The sequence below is a fragment of the Labeo rohita genome, chromosome 3 (assembly GCF_022985175.1).
Source record: "Labeo rohita strain BAU-BD-2019 chromosome 3, IGBB_LRoh.1.0, whole genome shotgun sequence".
NCBI classification, from domain to species: Eukaryota; Metazoa; Chordata; class Actinopteri; order Cypriniformes; family Cyprinidae; genus Labeo; species Labeo rohita.
The window spans coordinates 14,794,606-14,814,557 of record NC_066871.1 but is presented as its reverse complement, the minus strand read 5'-3'; the positions used below and the strand labels follow the sequence as shown (position 1 = coordinate 14,814,557).

At 39.4% G+C, this 19,952-nt stretch overlaps 1 protein-coding gene across 2 annotated transcripts in view; it reads left to right on the top strand.

Annotated features, from left to right (window-relative positions):
• The window catches only part of prkcbb (protein kinase C, beta b), a 158,612-nt gene that overhangs the window by 129,026 nt on the left and 9,634 nt on the right, over nt 1-19,952 (top strand). Inside the window, exon 17 of one of the 2 annotated variants that reach the window (XM_051102880.1) lies at nt 16,508-18,840. The exons of the other annotated variant lie outside the window; for it this stretch is intronic. Within the exon in view, the coding sequence (XP_050958837.1) occupies nt 16,508-16,666 (159 nt within the window). The 3' untranslated portion in view covers nt 16,667-18,840. Of the gene's footprint in view, nt 1-16,507; nt 18,841-19,952 lie in introns of those variants that run through there. 2 annotated transcript variants of the gene reach the window in all.

Sequence of the window (19,952 nt, the reverse complement as noted above, 5' to 3'; positions counted from 1 at the left end):
TATGTCCTCCTTACACACCACAGCAAGAGGCACAGTAGCATCTTAGCTTTGTTAGCGGTGTGTGCGCCAGGGCTCCGACCGAGCTGAGGCGCGTTTGTCAGCCTCAGTCAGATCCTTAATGAGTACAGCTTCTCTTGCGTCTCTGTGTGTGTGTGCAAGCTGTCAGATGGAGCAGGCATTGCCCAGGCAGTGCTGCATAGTGCTTCCCTCCACATCAACCCTCCTGACCTCCCGCTCGGACTCAGACTGGCCTGTTAAACATGATCGCCTTCCTGCAGTGCCTCCCTGGCATTGAGGTCTCGGGGCACTCATTGAGAACAGATTGTCCTGTTGATTTTAGAAAACAGAGTTCATTGCTGCCATTACCTTCATCTTCACCATAAACTCTAAAAAAATGTTTTACATAGCACTTGAATTGAATGTGTTAGTTTTAGCTAAAATGGCAGAGCCAAAGTGTGGAATTTTCTTTGACTCAAGTGTCACCAAACAGAAATATGGTTTTCAAACAGGTTTTCTTGACACTTCCCCATACCTTGTGCATTGGACAAGCAAACAGATAGTCTAACTTCCAAAATCACCATTGGTTGAGCAATTGTAAATTGCAATTTTTTTGCCTCATAACGAGTTGTAACACAGTGCTACCGTATAAAATTTTACTGTATTACTATAGGCCATCCAAGATGTAGATGAGTTTGTTTCTTCTTCTGAACTGTTTTGCAGAAATCGCATTACATCACTTGCTCATCTGTGGATCCTCTGCAGTGAATGGGTGCCGTCAGAATGAGAGTGCAAACAGCTCATAAAAACATGTTTGGAATCTTAATAAACAACAGTAATCCACACGACTCTCCAGTCCATCAGTTAGCACCTTGTGAAGCAAAAGGAAGAACCTTTCCAAAGCTCCTAGAACTATTGGCGAAGGCATCTGCTTTTTGGTGTTCGCACTGCAGGAACTAGGAACGTATTTAGTTCTAGGAACTTCATTTGGAAGGAGCAAAATTAGCTCCTACTTCAAAGTAGGGTTCTAAAATAGTTCTATGGGAACTACCAGTGATGTAAGTGTATGCTGATTGGCCAAATGCATATGAAACACCGGCTTCCCAGCATTTTAAAAAGCCTTGTAAAAATATTTACTACACGAACATGGAAAACAGTGATAACAACATTTACCTATTGTCTGCATCGTTGTGTTCTTTTCTCAGCCTCGATGATATGTAACGCTGCAAGTTGTCATAGAAGATTTAGGGCCAGATTTACTAAACAGGGCAAATTAGCGTTATAAGTCCCTTTAAGGCAAGTCATTTTGACGAGGCCATTCTTGAAACGCCTCACGGGCAGGCAAGTGAAGCTCCTATCTATTTGAGTGAGGAAACATCAAATTCTCCAAAACTGTTCACCAAGCTTACGATTAAATTTCATATTTGAAACCACCAATGAAATCTGACAACAAACTGCCTCATAAATTTCGTTCCTTATGCTCCAATAGCGTTAAAAAAAAGCTTATTTTCAGGTGAGATCAGCCAGTGCTCATGCAATACTGTGTGCACGTCTCAGAACGTTGACTGTTTCTATAGCAACTGGGACTTATATCAGCAGCTGCAGTGACGCACTGACTTTACTAGTCAACGATTGGCTCTTTCATTAAGGAAGCGGGGCTTTGCGGCCATAATGAGCGTTGCATCTTTCCCCATTCAAAACTATACGAGTATCTTGGGTATTCTACAGTCTTTGTTAGATGGGAGGGGAAAATTCTGCGTGTGATTTACTGACAATGCGCACAATAAAGAACACAGATGCACTCAGATCATTTCCATAATGACCAGTGCAATCTACCAAGAGCAGCGCAAATTAGCTCCTGCTTTAAGACATGCTTTTTTTTTGGCCGTTAAATAATGGTGCAAATACCAGTAATTTGACGAGCATAAACGTTAGTAAATTGCGTTGCATGATTCTAATAGTCTTCTCCCATAAATTTTGTGTCTGAAAGGGAAACTCCTACAAATGCATATTCATTAAGGTCAGGAGCAAAAATAACTGTGTCCACGCCTTTTTAGCGCAAATTATGCACTGTGCATTTTTTGTAAATTCTGACAGTACTATTTTAATGCCAAAAGACGGTTTGCACTGGCACAAGCTGTTAGTAAATCTGCCCCTTAGATTTTCACAACCAGATCTCATGACGAAAACGTACCCGTGGGAAGACGCAAAATATGTAGAGCCATGTACATTTTTTTGACTTACAGTATTCGATGTGAAATGTCCTCTGAGTGGTGCTAAAAGAGTGTTTGTTTTTTTCCCAGAATAGATTAATGTACATATAGTACATTTTATGTGACGTTATGTCCAGAATACAAAACTGTAATCATAAGTGTGTACGAAAACAATTGCAAGTGCTCACTATTTTACCATCTCTAGTGTTCATTTCAATTGGAAACGGCAGTGGTATGTACTTATTGGTACGTATTTTGCGTCTTGCGAAAAAGTTTCCACAGGTACGTTTTCGTCATGAGATCATGAATTGTGTAAATTGTGCATTTCCATTCCATCTTCATTATCATGAAACCCACAACACACAACGAAAACAGCTCTGATCACAGCATCCTCCATTCACCAGTTGTTCACGTTTGTTCCTGCTGCTGGTACAAATGTAACCAGGAAAATTGGTTCTCCAGGAACAACCATGCTGGCTGAAAGCCCCTAAAAAATCCATCAAGACATTTTCAAACCATTGCTTCTGGCTAAAATATGATAATAATGCTTTCTTGATGAAAACATCATGTCATCTGAATCAGCAGAGAAATATGCACAGATCAAGCACTGTTTACAAGCAAAAACCACACTCTAAAAAAATGCTGGGTTAAAAACAACCCAGCGCTGGGTAAAATATGGACAAATCTAGTGTTTGGGTTATTACCCAAAAGGTTGCGTTAAACATTTACCCCAACCGCTGCGTCAAAACAACCCGGTTGCTGGGTTTGTCCATATTTTACCCAGCGCTGGGTTGTGTTTAACCCAGCATTTATCCAGTGCATCCAAAACAGTTCTAAACAAATATGTTGATGGATTTTGAAGTGAAAGCAGAACAGAGGAAGAGGAAGCGTTATCATGGATTATGGACTGCTAGCGACAGTTTATAGTTAAAACACCTTCATGATGGATTTGTGATGTGACTTCATGATGGTGTTTCTTACAAACACACAGCTTTTCACTTCACAAGACCTTAATTGATGGACTGGAGTCATGTGGATTACTTGTAGATTATTGTGATGTTTTTCACAGCTGTTTGGATTCTCAATCTGATGCCACCCATTCACTGCAGAGGATCCTTTGATGAGCAAGTGATTCAGTGCTGAAATTCTCTAAATCTGTTCCCAGTTTTCAGGCTTACTTATACTGTGAAACAGCAGTGAGGTACATTAGCTCACTGTTCAGGTGTGTGTGATTGGGAGTGTTCATGTGGTGCTGGCTGCCTGTGTGTAGCAGCAGATGGATGTTTGCATGCTGGTGTCATTAGCAGAGCAGAAAGACGGATGATTTTAGACCCTCTTCGTGATGACGGCCGCATGCTTGATGGACATTCAAATAACTGTGATTTACAAACTCAGGCAATTATGATCTGAATGAGACTCGTGTTGTCTCATGTGGAGACCAAAAATTCATGCAGACATTAGCTCTCTTCCAAAACTTTGTAAGAGGCATAAATTAAAGGCAATCCCAGAATGCACTGCGACAAGCACAGTAAGAAGAAAAAAAAATCCAGGATGATAAACTAGTGCTTTCTTTGTCTTGTTAGCAGTAGGCTAGTGGATGCGCCTGTATGCATGTTTCATATGGATTACATAATCTGAGAATATTCGTTTCCAGTTGACTTGGTTCATTTTAAGGTAGATTTTTCACTCTTTATAGATATATTTTTTGTGATTGTAAGGTAAGTATTCACAGAATATCTGTTAATTTTGTTCTTGACACGCTCAAGTTCAGACCAAGAGGGCATGCGCGTCCTGTTTGCCTTCGTTATTTTACAAATGCGCAATGTTTTGTTGTTATTCTGAGTGCACACAAATAAACAGAGAGTCTTTACAGGTTCGAACAATGTATTACCATTATCTGTATGACCAAGCATTACGTATTTTAAGAGCAAGTGACCGCACCGGCACCTCCATCTGTCATGCAGTGATCGCGCGGTTCAGCTTCCACACTCTGCACAGAAATATGTTGTGTTCAATTATACGTCTGTTGCTTAAGAAGTACCACTAGAGAGAGTTGTTGTAGGGGATTGTCATGCATACATGTAAGTGAAGGAGATGAATGTTTTTGTCATGCAGTTCAGTAAACAGATGAATGTATTAAGATACGTGTGCTCTCTTTTCTGATTTATGCTGGTGACACTGCATATTGCCAACGAGGATGGCAGTTAATCTTCCTCCTATATATTTGCAGTGCCCAGGGGAGCCTGCAATTCCGTTCAGTACATGGATACAGATGTTTGAAAACTATCTGATGGCGAATTATGCAGAGGAAGATGACTGGCCTAATACTGCTTCACTGTTTTAGAACAGAAGCCCAGCAAATCGTTTACACCCTTCCAAAAACGGGTACGACTTATGCATCTGCACTAACTGCACTCAGGGCACAATTTGTCCCGAAAGTTAATGCTATTGCGGAGCAACACAAATTTCGCCAAAGGGAGCAACGGCATGACAAAAACATTTTGCAATATGTGGCCGCGCTCCATGATATGGTATCTTTATGTGCATTTGGTGACAAAGAAGAGGAAATGCTGCGAGATCAAATTGTTGAGAAAGTGCATAGCAGCCGAATTCGGGCACGTTTATTGCTTGACGCAGATTTAACTTTGGACAAAGCTATACAAATTGCAACAGCTAAAACATTGCCTGATGACATGATTCTTTATTTTCCGGTAAGAGATGAACTGTCAATTCATGACTCATATGTGTTGAGGGGAACACATAGGTTGATTTCTGTGACCATCCACTCGATTTTTACGCTCAAGGTTGGTCACTCTAGCTCACAAGTGCCATCAAGGAATCGTGAGGACCAAGCAAAGGCTGAGAGGGCTATATTGGTGGCCTAAGATGGACAAGTACAGTCCACCATTGCAACCTGTGTCACCTGCCCTCTTCACGATAAGACAGCCAGAACCACACATGCACCGCTGACTCCGGTTAAGTATCCAGCGGGCACCTGGCCGAAACTTGGCATGGATGTGGTGGGTCCTTTTGAGATAGGTCCTGCTAGCTGCAGATATGCCATTACATTAATTGACTATTACTCGAAATGGCCAGAAGTTGCGTTCACATCGAATGTGACAGCAGCAACTTTTACGAGTTTTCTTACATCGGCCTTTAGCCAAAAGGGGAATCCACTGGAGATTGTTACAGACAACGGCCCTCAATTTCTCTCTTCAGAGTTTAAACATTTCCTGCAAGAGAGAGATGTCAAGCACATTCGCACCTCCATTTACCATCCTGAAGGAAATGGAGTTACTCCTCATGAAACTAGAGGAACGTCTACTTTTGAGCTTTTGTTCGGAAGAAAGATGAGAACAAAGTGGTCAATTCTCACACCATGCAACATAACCCTGGCTATAAGGAAACTGAGAACGAAGGTAAAGAAGAAACAGCTAAAAATGAAAGCAATACCTGGATACAAAACGGAGAGCAAAAATTCCAAAGCTCAAAGAAGGAGACTGTGTACGTGTGAGAAAACCGGCACAGGTTATAAAAAAAACCTCAAAATTCAGTGACCCTTTGTAGATTGTCAGGAGAAGAGGAAACTACAGCTACGAACTGAATGACGGACTGACCTGGGACGTGTCTCATCTGGCACCATTGCATACAGATCTCAGGTCAGTGGAACAACCTAGTTCTGCCTCAGCAACAGAAAGGGTTGATAGACATTGTGTCAGAAGGAAGCCAATGTAGCTAAAGGACTATGTAACGTAAACCTTGATAGTAAGATAGAAGTAGTAAGATGTTATTGTTATGTTGGGGAAGGATGTTGTGTTCAATTATAAGTCTGTTAGTTAAGAAGTACCACTAGAGGGAGTTGTTGTTGGGGATTGTCATGCATACATGTAAGTGAAGGAGATGGATGTTTTTATCGTGCAGTTCTTCAGTAAACAGACAAATGTATTAAGATACGTGTGCTCTTTTTTCTGATTTATGCTGGTGACACAGCAGAATAGCGCTCATTTTTCTAGGTTAACACTGCAATGTACAGTTGCTTACTTACTTTCTTACATAAGGTATTTCAGATGATAAGCCATATTTGAGGTCAATGAAAGATAGGTGAGCGCTTGGATGTCCTGCCCAATGTACTATATTACCACAAAGACCATCCGTTAACGATCTATCTGTCAGGGACTGTGTGACTTCGCCACTTCCTGTGGATTTAAAAAAAATTTTTATTTAGGCCTATTTATTTTATTTTTTTCTGCAATTAAATGGCTAATAAAACTTTGGTCGACCAAGCCTCTTTTCATCGACTAACGGTTAGTCGACTATTAGGGGGCAGCCCAACTGAAAATTATTGCCAATATGTAGTATTATTTTCATGCTATGGCAGGGGCATTGGTAAACCCTTTTATGAGCCCCAGTGAAATACCACTGTGCCCCGATTTTGTCCAAAAAAGGAAAATTGTCATTAATTACTTAACGCATGATGAATACTGGCTTGGAAGAGAAAAAAATTGTTCAACGGTTACAATGGCGCCTTAAAGGGGGCTTTGGATGCAAAACTCACTTTTACATATTGTTTGAACATAAACGTGTGTTGGCAGTGTGTGTACACAACCACCCTATAATGATAAAAATCCAACCAGTGGTATTTTTTAAATCTTTATAAGTAATATCCCCTTAATCAAATCAAGCCATTCTCAGCTTCTTGTCTGTGTGGCATCACAAAAACCTAGGCCGGTCCCACGATAGTTGACTGACACGACCGTTTTACCTTAGACCCGCCCTGAGTGAGCTGTGAACAGTCCACCATTGTGTCGACTCCGGTGCAGGGGAAGACAAGAATGTCTCTGATTGAGCGATTGAGGTGTTTTGTTGTTGGATGTAATAATAAACATAGTAATCGTCATTTACTCCCGACATCTGAGCCGCTGAAGATGCAGAGAATTAACGTTAACGTTACTTTCGTTTTTGAAGTAAATGCATCAGGCGATCTACATAAATAGGTCTATGTTTGCGCAAATCATTCGTGATCCAGCTTCACCTACAGCAGAAGCGTTTTTTTTATTCATCTTTGCAAATTGCCTTTCCTAATAATGTGCTAGTTAGCAAGTTTCATGGCTAAATGTGGCTTCAGTAAACATTACGGCTCTTCACCCCACAGAAGAGAGGGGCGGGACGAGCAGAGCTCATTAGCATTTAAAGGCAAATGCAACAAAATGTCTCGCTGTGAAAAGGGCTGATTTTGACAAGGTAAAAAGTGTGTTGTTTTACACTACCATTGAGACATTTTAACCAAAGTATGTTATAGACTTCTCATAAAGACCCTAACGAATCATATCAACTTGTGGAAAATGGGCATCCAATGACCGCTTTAAAAGGCAGCTGTCTATGTAGCAGCAAAGACGCTACTATGTGCGTTTGAAGATCCAGAACCTGTAGTTAAAAAGCCGAAGGCAGGCTGGTCATTGAAGACAGTTCCCTAGAATCTGCCCTGGTCCTCCTTGCCCAGATCTCACTCCACTGGGAATCACGGTAGTCTGACGTAGGATTTGGATGGCATGTCCCTCTACACATCACAGCCTGTGGCTCTGAAATTAAGCGTGACAGCAGTGTCTGGCAAGGGATCACTGCGTTGAGGTGGATTAGGGAATCGGACCCAGGGGATGCGAGGAGGGACGCGGGCCTCGAAACAGAGTGACTTTACAGCTCAGGTTTGGAGCAGAACGAGGGGAGGGCCGCCATACGGAGCTCTTCATTTCTCTGCTGGTGCTGTTGAATTGTCTGGTGGCAGGTGAGAAGTGACTGTTGATTTGTTGCTTGGGATGCCAGCCAGCTCTAGGTGGAACGCCTCTGGCTGTATCTGCAGCAGATGGACTGTTGTTTCCTGCGCGCTACAAGACTGGCAGCGGCGGCCAGCGTGTGCCAGCCACGGGAGGGCGGCTCTCTGAACGCTGACAGTCTCTTTGCTGCCAGCGCCGCTCACTCTCACTTCCTGTATGTCACCCGGCACCTTCTCTGTGTCGGTGCAGATTGGACACGGTCACCTTAACCTCACCCTTTCATTTACACACACTGTCCGTCATGCTCTGCTCATGCTGGAACAAAGGAGTGATGGGCAGGGGTGAAAAGGGATTAAAGCCAGGTGAGGAGAGTGACAGATTCATTATGAAAAGTCTAGCTGATACCAGCAGGCTCCCATGCTAGTACATACTGGTGAGTGTTGATTTTGATGATCACCAGTAAAATGCTAAAGCTTTCACTGATGCTGAGAAGTGTTTCTGATTAAAGGGACAGTGGATAGTTCTGTTCTTTTCTGTACAATGAATGCGAAATGCAAAAAAATGGCAAGGACCAGGTCATGAGGATGTGAGGTTAAACAACAGTGGTTATTTATAATCTTCAGTAATTGATCAAATTATTTTATAATATTACAGAATATTACAAACCCAATTTGCATAGCTTGCTCTTAATAAATTATATAATTTTAGTATGTTTTAGATACAATTAGATGTATATTACATAAAAAACTATACTTTTTTCTATCAATTAAAATATTATTCTACAATGACCTAAATTATAATTTATATTTAGTTTATATTTAGGTTAGTTTTGTGTGTGTCATTGTGGAACATTTTATTCAGTATACACATACAAAAACTTTTTTGGGAAAGAAATTATAGAAATTAATACTTCTATTTAGCATGAATGTTTTAAATTGTGATGCTAAAGACATTTATAATGTTATGAAAGATTTCTATTTCACATAAATGCTGTTCTTCTAAACTTTCTATTCATCAAAGAAACCTGAAAATTATACTCAGCTGTTTTCAACATCATCATAATAATCAAAAATGTTTTTTGAGCAGCAAATCAGAATATTAGAATGATTTCTGAAGGAGTATGTGACTGGAGTAATGATGAAAAATTAAAAAAAATTCAGCTTTGAAATCAAAGGAATAAATTACAATTTAAAATATATTCAAAGAGAAAACCGTCATTTTAAATAGTAAAAAATATTTCAAAATTTTACTGTTTTTGCTGTACTTTGGATCAAATAAATGCAGGCTTGGTGAGCAGAAGATACTATAAAAGACATTAAAGACATTTTTACTGTCGAAGAATCCTGAAAAAGTTATGGTAACATTGATTATAATAATTAGAAATATTTCCTGAGCATCAAATTTTTCTTACAAATGTATTTTTAGAATGCATATTAGCTTATGTAGAACTGTTTATGGAGCAGATAATATATAATTTATCATTCTGAAATGTAAAACATAAAGGCAGAAATGTGAGGTTTATCAAAAATATGTAGTACATGTCAGTAGATAACAAGTTATGTAATGTTTTTATGCTAAAAAAAAAAACAAGTGCATAGTGCTGCAAATTTTATTTGTTGGTTTTCAACATAAAAATTGTTGAAATTATTTCTGTGTGAACTTTTCCAGCACATTTTATCAATACCATGTATAACAGTTTGAATTGTTCAATTGTCTAAAAGATTTAAGTATTGTATAACATGAGTAGCTCTCATCCACTTTCATTTTTAAAAGTAGCTCTTGAATGAAATAAGATTGGAGACCCCTGCTCTAGAGAGACTGTCACTGTAATATAGTAAATGTTCTGTAAATGGCTATGGATAAAAGCATCTTGGGGCTTAAGCTAGTTAAGAAGTCTTAGTTAAGGAGCCACCAGGACTCCCATTATCTCACGCTGGGGTCCAGCTATGGTCTTTTGAACAGGCTTTGCCCAGAGTGAAGATTTGAGAGCATGTCGTAGTCAAAAATGACAACTATGGGCTGTGTGAGCGTGATGCTCCATAGCTTTTGCTTTAAAGAATATTATTCTCCCCTTCATTCCCTCTCCCTTCATCCCCATGTGCAGCAGTCACTCAGAGATATGGGCGAGCAGAGGGAAAACTCTTTCTCACGAATAAAAGCAAAGCGTGTGTCAGAGAGAAAAGGTCTGCGGTGTTTAACACAGCGGTCTTCAGACAAGCCGCTTGTCACATGTGTGTCTTTAATAGCAAAGGCTGTTCACAGTGGATGTGGCCCCCTGATGCTAATGACTTTGGACAGGTGATTTTAAGAGGACACCGAAAAGCTTTTCCCTCAATTTTCAGGGGCCGACGAGATGCAGGTCATTCGACTCTCTGTGGGTTCACTTGTCTAGATGGCATACGGCACGTATGGCAGCGAGTGGGCAGATCCATAAGTCGCTGCCTCCCCCGATCGCGTTTGGAAATACTAATGCGTCTGCGGCGGGGCGACAGGGGTCAGGTGGCTGCTGCATGGGACCATTAATTGAGTTTAAATTAGAGGGGCTTCTGAATGCAGAGGTACACAGATGCTGCGCGGGGTGATTTAATGGTTCCCACACACAGATGTTATGCCTCAGTGCTCTCACTGTCTGTCACTCTCTGCGTGTGTGTGAGGCTGTTTAGTATTTAGAGGTAGTGAGTGAACTTGCCAAGAAAGTCTGAGCTTTGATTGCACCTCTGTCTTATATAAGATGTATTGGTTGTAAATCATTCACATGGTAGTCAGATGCCTCTTGCTGAAAATGCAGAGCCACATCTAAAGCTATTGTGTTTGCTGCCAGGTCCACGCTAAGGATTCTGGGCTAATGGTACAGTCAAGAAAATGAGGTCATTTCATGCTGTATGAAATGGGGCTTTTAAAGGCTCAAGCTTTTGTTGGGCTGCCCAGTGGCGTAGGGAGTGTTTATATGAACGGTTTTGGTCTTACTAATGCTTCTGTTTACACAAAGTTGAGGTACAGGCTCAGGAGGTAACATGTTTTTTGTAAACCTTAATAAAAATCATGCAGTGATCGATTATAAACAATTTTAGTATATGTATATAAATGCTTGTGTATACACTACCCTCAAAACTTTAATTTTTTGTAAAGAAATGAATATTTTTTCTCAGCAAGGATGCATTAAAGGAGAAGTCCACTTCCAAAACAAAGATTCACATTTAATGCAGTCAGCCCCTTGTCATCCAAGATGTGTCTTTCTTTCTTCAGTCGTAAAGAAATTGTTTTTTGAGGAAAACATTTCAGCATTTTTCTTCATATAATGGACTGATATCGTGCCCTGATTTTGAACTTCTAAAAAGCAGTTTAAATGTGGCTTCAAACGATCCCAAATGCGGTTGTAAACGATCGCATCTGAGGAAGAAGGGTCTTATCTAGCGAAACGATCGGTTATTTTAAAAAAAATAATACAGTTTAAATACTTTTTATTCTCAAACGCTCATCTTCCCTTGCAGTCCTTGAACTCTGTGTATTCTGGCTCAAGACAGTTAAATGCCAAATGGACAGGGCCACTTTTAGTAAAATGCCTGTAACTCCTAAACGGAATGAGTTTGCAGAGCTTGGCCACTTTCACTGTTGTGATCCGAAGTGCCACAATTGTCTATAAGGACATTTGTGTATCTCAAAAAAACGTGGCTGCCATTGGCCAAAGAAGTTTGAGCACCTATTAGACAAGGTTAACGGAGGCCGATCAGAACAAAACTCAATTGGCCTGTTTGACTCACGGCCTCAAAGGTCTGTGACAAACTGGAAAGAAATCAGCCACTGGGGGGGGTGGTATCACATTTTTCAAGGATGTAAATGATTGTACATTGCACTGTTTTTTTCGCACATACACGTGATGTTCATATCATAAGATAGAACTCCACATTCCAAAGAACTTTGCCTCTAGAACCACTGCTGTCAATCAAATCGTTTGTTAAATGATGCAACATATAAAAAATCTACCTAACTAGTCCTAGGGTATTCGCTCAATCCGGAAAAAAACACTGCAGTACAATTATCTGGACTCTGGGTCAATAATTATCAAAAAAGGTAATTCAAAAAAGGAGCCTGTTCAAATTGAATCATATAAAGCCTAAAGGAAAATGCAAAACTTTACTAAATCTGGTGAGCACATGTGACAAGCATTCAGAGTTTTAAGGAGATCATACTACAGCTGGTGCTATACCAGTCATAAACTTTAAAAACATAATATTTATATGGTAAATTACCTGGATTTGCCAAAAATGCTTTTTTAAATCATTGATTTAGGTGGATACAAGCTTGCCAAGAAGCCGTGGTTTACAGTAAATATATAATGGCGTTGTTAGGCAGGATGTGAAGCAGAGTGCCTAAAACCTCCTTAGTTGTTATAAATTCACTGTAAACCACGGCTTCACGGGGCTTATTGCTGTTATAAAACGGTTATTCCATATACATAGTAAGATTTCACAAAATAAAACAGAGCAAATAAAGTGTAATGATATAAATAAAAACAGTATTTTTCCACCAAACAATGTATATTAGTTTCTCAGAAACAGTTGTGGTTGCAACAAAGTGATTTCCAAGCAACACACAAAAGTCAACAAAGGGGTATGTTTGTAGAGTATTTTACAACAGCTTTGAATGTGGCTCAATCTATCAGAATCAATGACTGAGGTGAGAAATGGATTAATTACGAATAATTGTCATTAGTTTAAGTGCCACTTGTGGAATTAATCAACTGTACAACTGTTGATTGTTGTTTCTTAGAGTCTGTTGTTTCTTAGAGGAATAGTTCACCTAAAAATGAAAAATTACCCCATGATTTATTCACTCTCAAGCCATCCTAGGTGTATATGACTTTCTTCTTTCAGATGAATATAATCGGAATTGTAAATTTCCTGGGTCTTCCAAGCTTTATAATGGCAGTGAATGGCTGCTGGGATTGAGTAGTCCAACAGAAGCCCAATACAGTGCACTCCACACGCTAACTGTCGCATGCACGTTCACGAGAGAGTAGCGTTACAACGAATTATGCTGGCGAATGCGGTGACGAACACGGAAGCACAGAGGTAAAAGCAAAACAAAACACTGGACACAAATTATATTAAGTATAGAATGAGGATTACGATATAAGCCAAGAGGAGACTGGTTTTTCTTTGCTGTAAACAAAGCTTGGTTCTGTTATTGAATCCCAACAGCCATTCATTGCCATTATAAAGCTTGGAACAGCCAGGACATGTTTTAATATAACTCCATCTGAAAGAAGAAAGTCATAACACCTGGTGAGTAAATCATGGGGTAATTTTATTTTTGGGTGAACTATCCCTTTAAGTTCACTAAATGTAATGCAACACTGACAACATGGGAAAATGGAAAAAATAGTGTATTGTGACAGGTTTTGTGCAAGTAAATTTCTTTCATTGTGAAGGAGCTGTAGCAAATGGACCCAAAGTTGATTGCCCACCCATTGTGCTTATTAGGAGCAGAACCTTTTATAGACAAGGTCTTCACTCTGATTGGTGGAAATGATGAAGTCGAAAGCTTGTGATTTTGTCCTGTGCAGCTGGTCTGTATATAATATGTTTGATTCACGCATATAATATGTGATCTACAATGCTGGTGCTGATTCTCCACTAATGACCGCACAGTATTACCGTATAGAACAAAATATGCAGTCACAATATGTTGTTATAAGATAATGCATATGTTGAACAGTAACACATGGATTGTGATGTGCATCATATCGTGAGCGCTCTAATTTTCACCACTTGCCAGATTTTTCCTTTCATTGTGGCTGCTCCTACAGTATTGTTTGCCAAAGGAGAGGATGCAGAGATACCTCATCATGGGCCAGAGCTAGAGAACTGGCCAGGTTTGGAATATTCTGATGGTTTGACTTTGCTTCTGAGTCCTGGTCATGAATATTGCATGACTTGGGCTGTAAAAGGTGAGTTTTGATATCGTACTGGACTGCCACTGATCAATGCTTTCCATGTAAAGGTGTCCGCATGTGTGAACATGCAGTGCAAAGGATTTCACTCTTATTTACAAATTCGCTTGCGTGGACTTACCTGTTTCTTACCATTATGATGAGCGAGCTATTTAAATGTCACTGGAAGTGCAAAAGAACATTGGAATTTCACAAGCTGACATTTGAACTGAAGCGTATGTGTTCGTGGTGGCATTAATGCTGTTGTTATTGTTTTCACTGTTGTTGTTGTTTTCAAAAGCATCATGAATGACACCCTAACACCCCATTGACATCTATAACATATTTCTGTATCAGTATGAGTGTAAAGGTCTAACACGTGCCTCCACAAATTCATATTCTCTAAGTTATACCCAATACCATGATGGAAAGACCAGCTTCAGGCTTTTACCAATTCAAATGAAGTCCTATACTTGTGCAACTGGTGGACCAGTGAAAAAATGCTGGTCAATGTACTTAAAAATTTCAATTCTGTTATAATTTACTCATGTCGTTCCAAACTTTGACTGACTTTTTTGCTGGAATGCATATGAAGAACGCAAAAGGATGCATTAGCACTTTAAAATGAATAATATATGACTTATGCACTATATTACATTTGTGACCCTGAGCCACAAGACCAGTCTTAAGTAGCACGGGTATATTTGTAGCAATAGTCAAAAATACATTGTATGAGTCAAAATGATCAATTTTTCTTTTATGCCAAAAATCATTGGGATATTAAGTAAAGATCATGTTCCATGAAGATGTTTTGTAAATTTCCTACCATAAATATGTCAAAACTTAAATTTTTGATTAGTCATATGCGTCATTTGGACAAATTTAAAGGCAGTTTTCTCAATATTTAGATTTATTTTTTTGTATTTTTTTTTTTTTTTTTTTGCACCCTCAGATTCCAGATTTTCAAATAGTGGTATCTCAGCCAAATATTGTCCTATCCTAACAAACCATACATCAGTGGAAAGCAATTGATCCTTATGTGGTCCAGGGTCACATTTGGCTTAGGATGCAGTGTGATGGTTTGATGAACAGACTAAAGTCATTATTCACTGATAATCTTCTCCTCCAGTGAACCACTGCAAACAGATCTTTGAGTCAGTGAGCCTGTCAGTTTTCTACTGTCCTCTATTTTCTACAAAAATAAATCTAAAAAAAAAAAAAAAAAAAAAAATCTGACTGAAATGATTTATTTGAATCAAACATCATTACTTCACAAGTATTTTCAATGGAGTCAAGATTTTCATTAAATAATGAGTTCAATTTTGGTCTGTTTCTCCAGCAATCATATGGCTTTAAACATAGCACTTAAAGGATTAGTTCACTCCAGAATGAAAATTTCCTGGTAATTTACTCACCCCCATGTCATCCAAGATGTTCATGTCTTTCTTTCTTCAGTCATAAAGAAATTGAGGTTTTTCAGGAAACCATTCCAGGACTTTTCTTCATGTAGTCTTCATGTAGGTCTTATCTAGCGAAACAATAAGTCATTTTCTTAAAAAAAAAAAGGAAAAAAAAAAAAATATATATATATATATATATATATATACTTTTTAACCACAATTGCTAGTCTTACACTAGGTCTGTGTCCACAACTTAACGTATTACGTAGTCATGTGGAAGTACTGATCCAGTGTTTACAAAACATATGTGCAAAGAAAGTCAGATGCCCTTTACAAAAAAGTAAAACAACGATGTCGGACGATTTTGAAGTTGGAGGAGAAAATGAGATGACGTTTTTCACCCTACCCTACCTTTTATGAACCGGAGTACACAGACGAAGAACTAACCATGCATGACCTTTCCAACATGTTTACGTAATGCGCGACGTCATGGACATGCATCGCAGAGCTAGTGCAAGGTGAGCATTTGTGGTCAAAAAGTATATCAATTTTATTTTTTTAGAAAATGACAGATCGTTTCACTACTTTTGACTGAAGAAAGAAAGACATAAACATCTTGGATGACATGGGGGTAAATTATCAGGAAATTATTCAGGAGTGAACTAATATTTCATGGGTTTTTTTAGTTGTTTTTGAGGAAGTTATTTTTTTTTTTTTAAATATATAGCTTTGGAATGACTTGAATGGGAGTAAATCATGACAGACGTCTTAAAAATAAAAGTTCTTCATTGGCATTTTTGATTCTCTGAATTGTATTTACATCTATGAAACCTTTGCATTGCACAAAAGTTTCTTTAGATTATTAGTTCTTCACACTAGGAAAAACTGGTTCCACTGAAAGGTTCTTTGGGGATCTCAAATGGTTCTTTTTGATTCCTTATATAGTTAAAAGTGTAAACAATCACGTAAAGCTGTTTCAGCAGCCTAGAGTATGCTGGTCTGTCCAACAGGATATGTATCCATGTATCCGAACTGCTGTTCAGTAATCTACAACAGCTGTCATATCCCTTACATTCACATCCATTCCCATACTTTTCTTTGTTCTCTTTTTTACGTTCTGCTTTTGTCTTTATGACCATGTTCATCATCCTCCATCCATTACATGCCTCTCTTGTTCTTCTCTCCCTCCTGCAGTGTGGCCGGGATGCAGAGAACTTTGACCGCTTTTTCACCCGCCATCCACCGGTTCTCACCCCTCCAGACCAGGAGGTCATCATGAACCTCGACCAAGACGAGTTCGAGGGCTTTTCCTTCATAAACCCCGAATACCCTGCCATGGAAGCCCAGAGTTAAGGGCGACCTCCTAAAACTAACCCAACCCTCCATCAAAACCCCCTCTTCATCAAACCTCCAAACGTTTATGTATCATACACTCGGTAAAAAACGGCCACGTGTATGTATATAAACAGCCATGCACTGAAACTAAACCATATACATATGCATGCGAAATTTCGATATTCGTAGACTAGCCTGAAGGACGCTGCAGCTTTTCACGACATCCCATTGAGTGTATCCATGCTGGAGGAACGTTCGAATCTAAAGGCTGTCTCTTTATACTATTATTCCTGAATGCGGTGTGTATTGCATAGCTCTTTTCTAAACTATCCTGAGATGTGTGTGTGTTTCGAACACCATCGGTGTTCAGAATCAGCCATTTGCACTGAAGGTGCATGAATTGCATACAAGATGCATAATGGCTACCCTCGCTCTTCTTATCCAGCCTGTGACAGTGATATTCTGCTGATTTTATAATCAAACCTTTTTGCCTGTTTCAAAACGAATGCAAACTCAAAAGGTTTTTGCATGACGGTTAGCCCTAGTATAGTTAGCCCTATCGTGAACCCTAGTCTTGTTTTCATCTCTGACTTGCATTGTACAGACAAGTAGATAACAGAAATTGACCAAAGTTTTTCTCTTTTTTTTTTTTTGGAAGCATGAGTAAATAAGACTTTTTTAGGATGCCTGTATCCTGTTTGTGTGTATGTATGGGCCAGTAGAGCTTAATGGATGTGCCTGATTGTGGTAGTGATCTGCTTATTTTGCCTGATCATCTCACACCATCAGCAAACACTCACCCATGTACAGGAAGCATGACTCCTGTGATGGTTCCCGTTGGCTCTTCCTTGTTTAACACTTGACTTCTGCTTAAAGGTCAGCCGGATTTTATCGAGAGGTATTTGACAGGCACATTAAATATCAACTACCTCCTGCTTGAGACAATTACAGATTGAGACAGGACGTGAGAACGAGTGCTAATATCAGAAACGTGCTAGCGCTGTAGCCAATAACCTTTAAAAGACCCGTCGGCCATATATTACTGACCCCTATGTTAGATATGCATGTACAAATAGAACCATCATTGGGGTTTACGATGACAAAGAGATGACCCATGGGTAATATCTTAAAATTACACCCTGGATTTCATTGAAGAGCTTGTGAATGAGCAAATTAGTCTAGTTGGGATGCATTGATACAGCTTCACTTCGCTTGAATGATTCCATCTCGAAGCTCGTCAATAGAGACCCGCCACATTATATTGAAACCCTGAAAGAATACCGCAACGTTTGTGTGGAACAAGCATCAAAGGCGGCGAGAAGAACAGGATATAAAGCTGACGAATAATTTGCAACGCAATTAGACGGTGTAGCTTTGGAAATAAAACATTTCAAGCGTGTAAACATTGCTCATAAGCACAACCGTTGTTGTGTTAATGGATCCAACACAGGCTGGTCAGTGCTTTAATACGGTGTCCTAATTTAGCACGCTGACGACTCGGATACGACAGTCGGTCTAGAAACGCGAGCACTGTTCGTGTCAGCAGCGAAGTCCCTGTGTGGAACAGATACCGTATCACTAAATGGAACTGGAAAGGCCACAAGAGCCACACATCCACAGAATCGGGTCAGATCCTCTCAGACATCAGAGTTCCCTGAGCGCTTATCCGTGCTGACTAGCGGCCAGTGGCTTTTATTGGAAACCGCTGGGGCTTCATATCATATCTTCATCATGGGATTTCAGGGAAGGGATAACCTCTCTAAAATGGCTTCTCACATGAGAAGGTTTTCAGATATGTCGTAGAAAATTGCGGGATAGGAAAACAAAGGACATGTTATGGAATGTCATTTCTGCCAAAAACAAAATATAGCGAGGAGTTTTTTTTAAGTGTCTTAAAATAATATAAGCAAATAAAATGTGTCAAATGTTCTTAAATGTTATGAATTCTATGTGGTCAGTATTGTAGATAAAAATAAACAAAAAAAGGCAATTCTTTGTGTTTTCTACACCACAAAATGTGCATAGAAGCTTTCTGCATGAATTACAACGAACTACCCCTAGTGTTTTAGCGAGTGCTCTTGACCTTTCTGTGTGCTTTGCTTCATACATCCTCAGTGCTTTTCTTGTGCCAAAGTATTTTCCACAAAAAAACCACAAGTATGCATTTAAATAAAACTGAAACCTCAATAGCCTTGGTTTTGCGTTGTTTCCCTCATTGCAATTTTGAGTGTATATAACCTTGAAATTCAAGCATACCTGTAATACTCTTGACCTTGGAAACCCAGACCCTGCCCTGATAGTACACATATATCTCGAAGACATCTATTTAACATCTGCAAAATGTATTTTTTAGATTGTTTGCTCATATGCAATGGGTCTATAGGATGTTTCCTATTAGATGTCAAATAGACATCTATTAGATGTTTATGATTTAGAATGTATGTAAAATTGACATCTTACAGACGTCTGTCAGATGTTTTTACACAGCAGATGCTTCCCAGATAGCACATGTAGGTCTGCAAGATGTCTGTTAAAGATCTCTTGATCTGGAAAGCATGTGCTGTGCCCAGATGTCTGGCAGACATCTGCAAGATGTTGGTTTTACATACATTCTAAATCATAAACATCTTAAAGACATCAACTAGACGTTTATTTGACATCTGATAGGAAACGTTCAATAGACGTATTGCAGATGAGCAAACTACGTCTTGCAGATGTAAATGCAGACGTCAAATAGACATCTCCGAGATGTACTTGTACTATCAAGGGTTTCCAGATCAACCCAGATAGCACACGTACGTCTGCAAGATGTCTGTTAAAGATCTCTTGATCTGGAAGCATCTACTGTGTGCAAACATCTGACAGACATCTGTTTTACATACATTCTAAACCATAAACATCATAAAGACATCTAATAGATGTCTATTTGACATCTGATAGGAGACGTCCTATAGACGTCTTGCAGAAGAGCAAACACTCTTGCAGACGTCTCCGAGATGTACGTGTGCTATCAGGGAAGTGATCTTTAACAGACATCTTGCAGACGTACGTGTGCTATCTAGGTGGTGTGACATTTTATTCGATCACATAAAGCATTATTTGTATGTGTTTCTGAACCGCTTGGTTCAGAGGAAGTCTTGTCAATTTGCTCAGAGCACCGCCGTATAAAACCTTGGACGGTGCGCAGCACGTGCCCACGCTAAGCTCTGCATATTTCATGCCTGCCACTTAACATGAGAACATTTCATCCTGTTCCACCACCATTCAGCCAATGACATATGGGAAGAACATACATAAGGGTGGG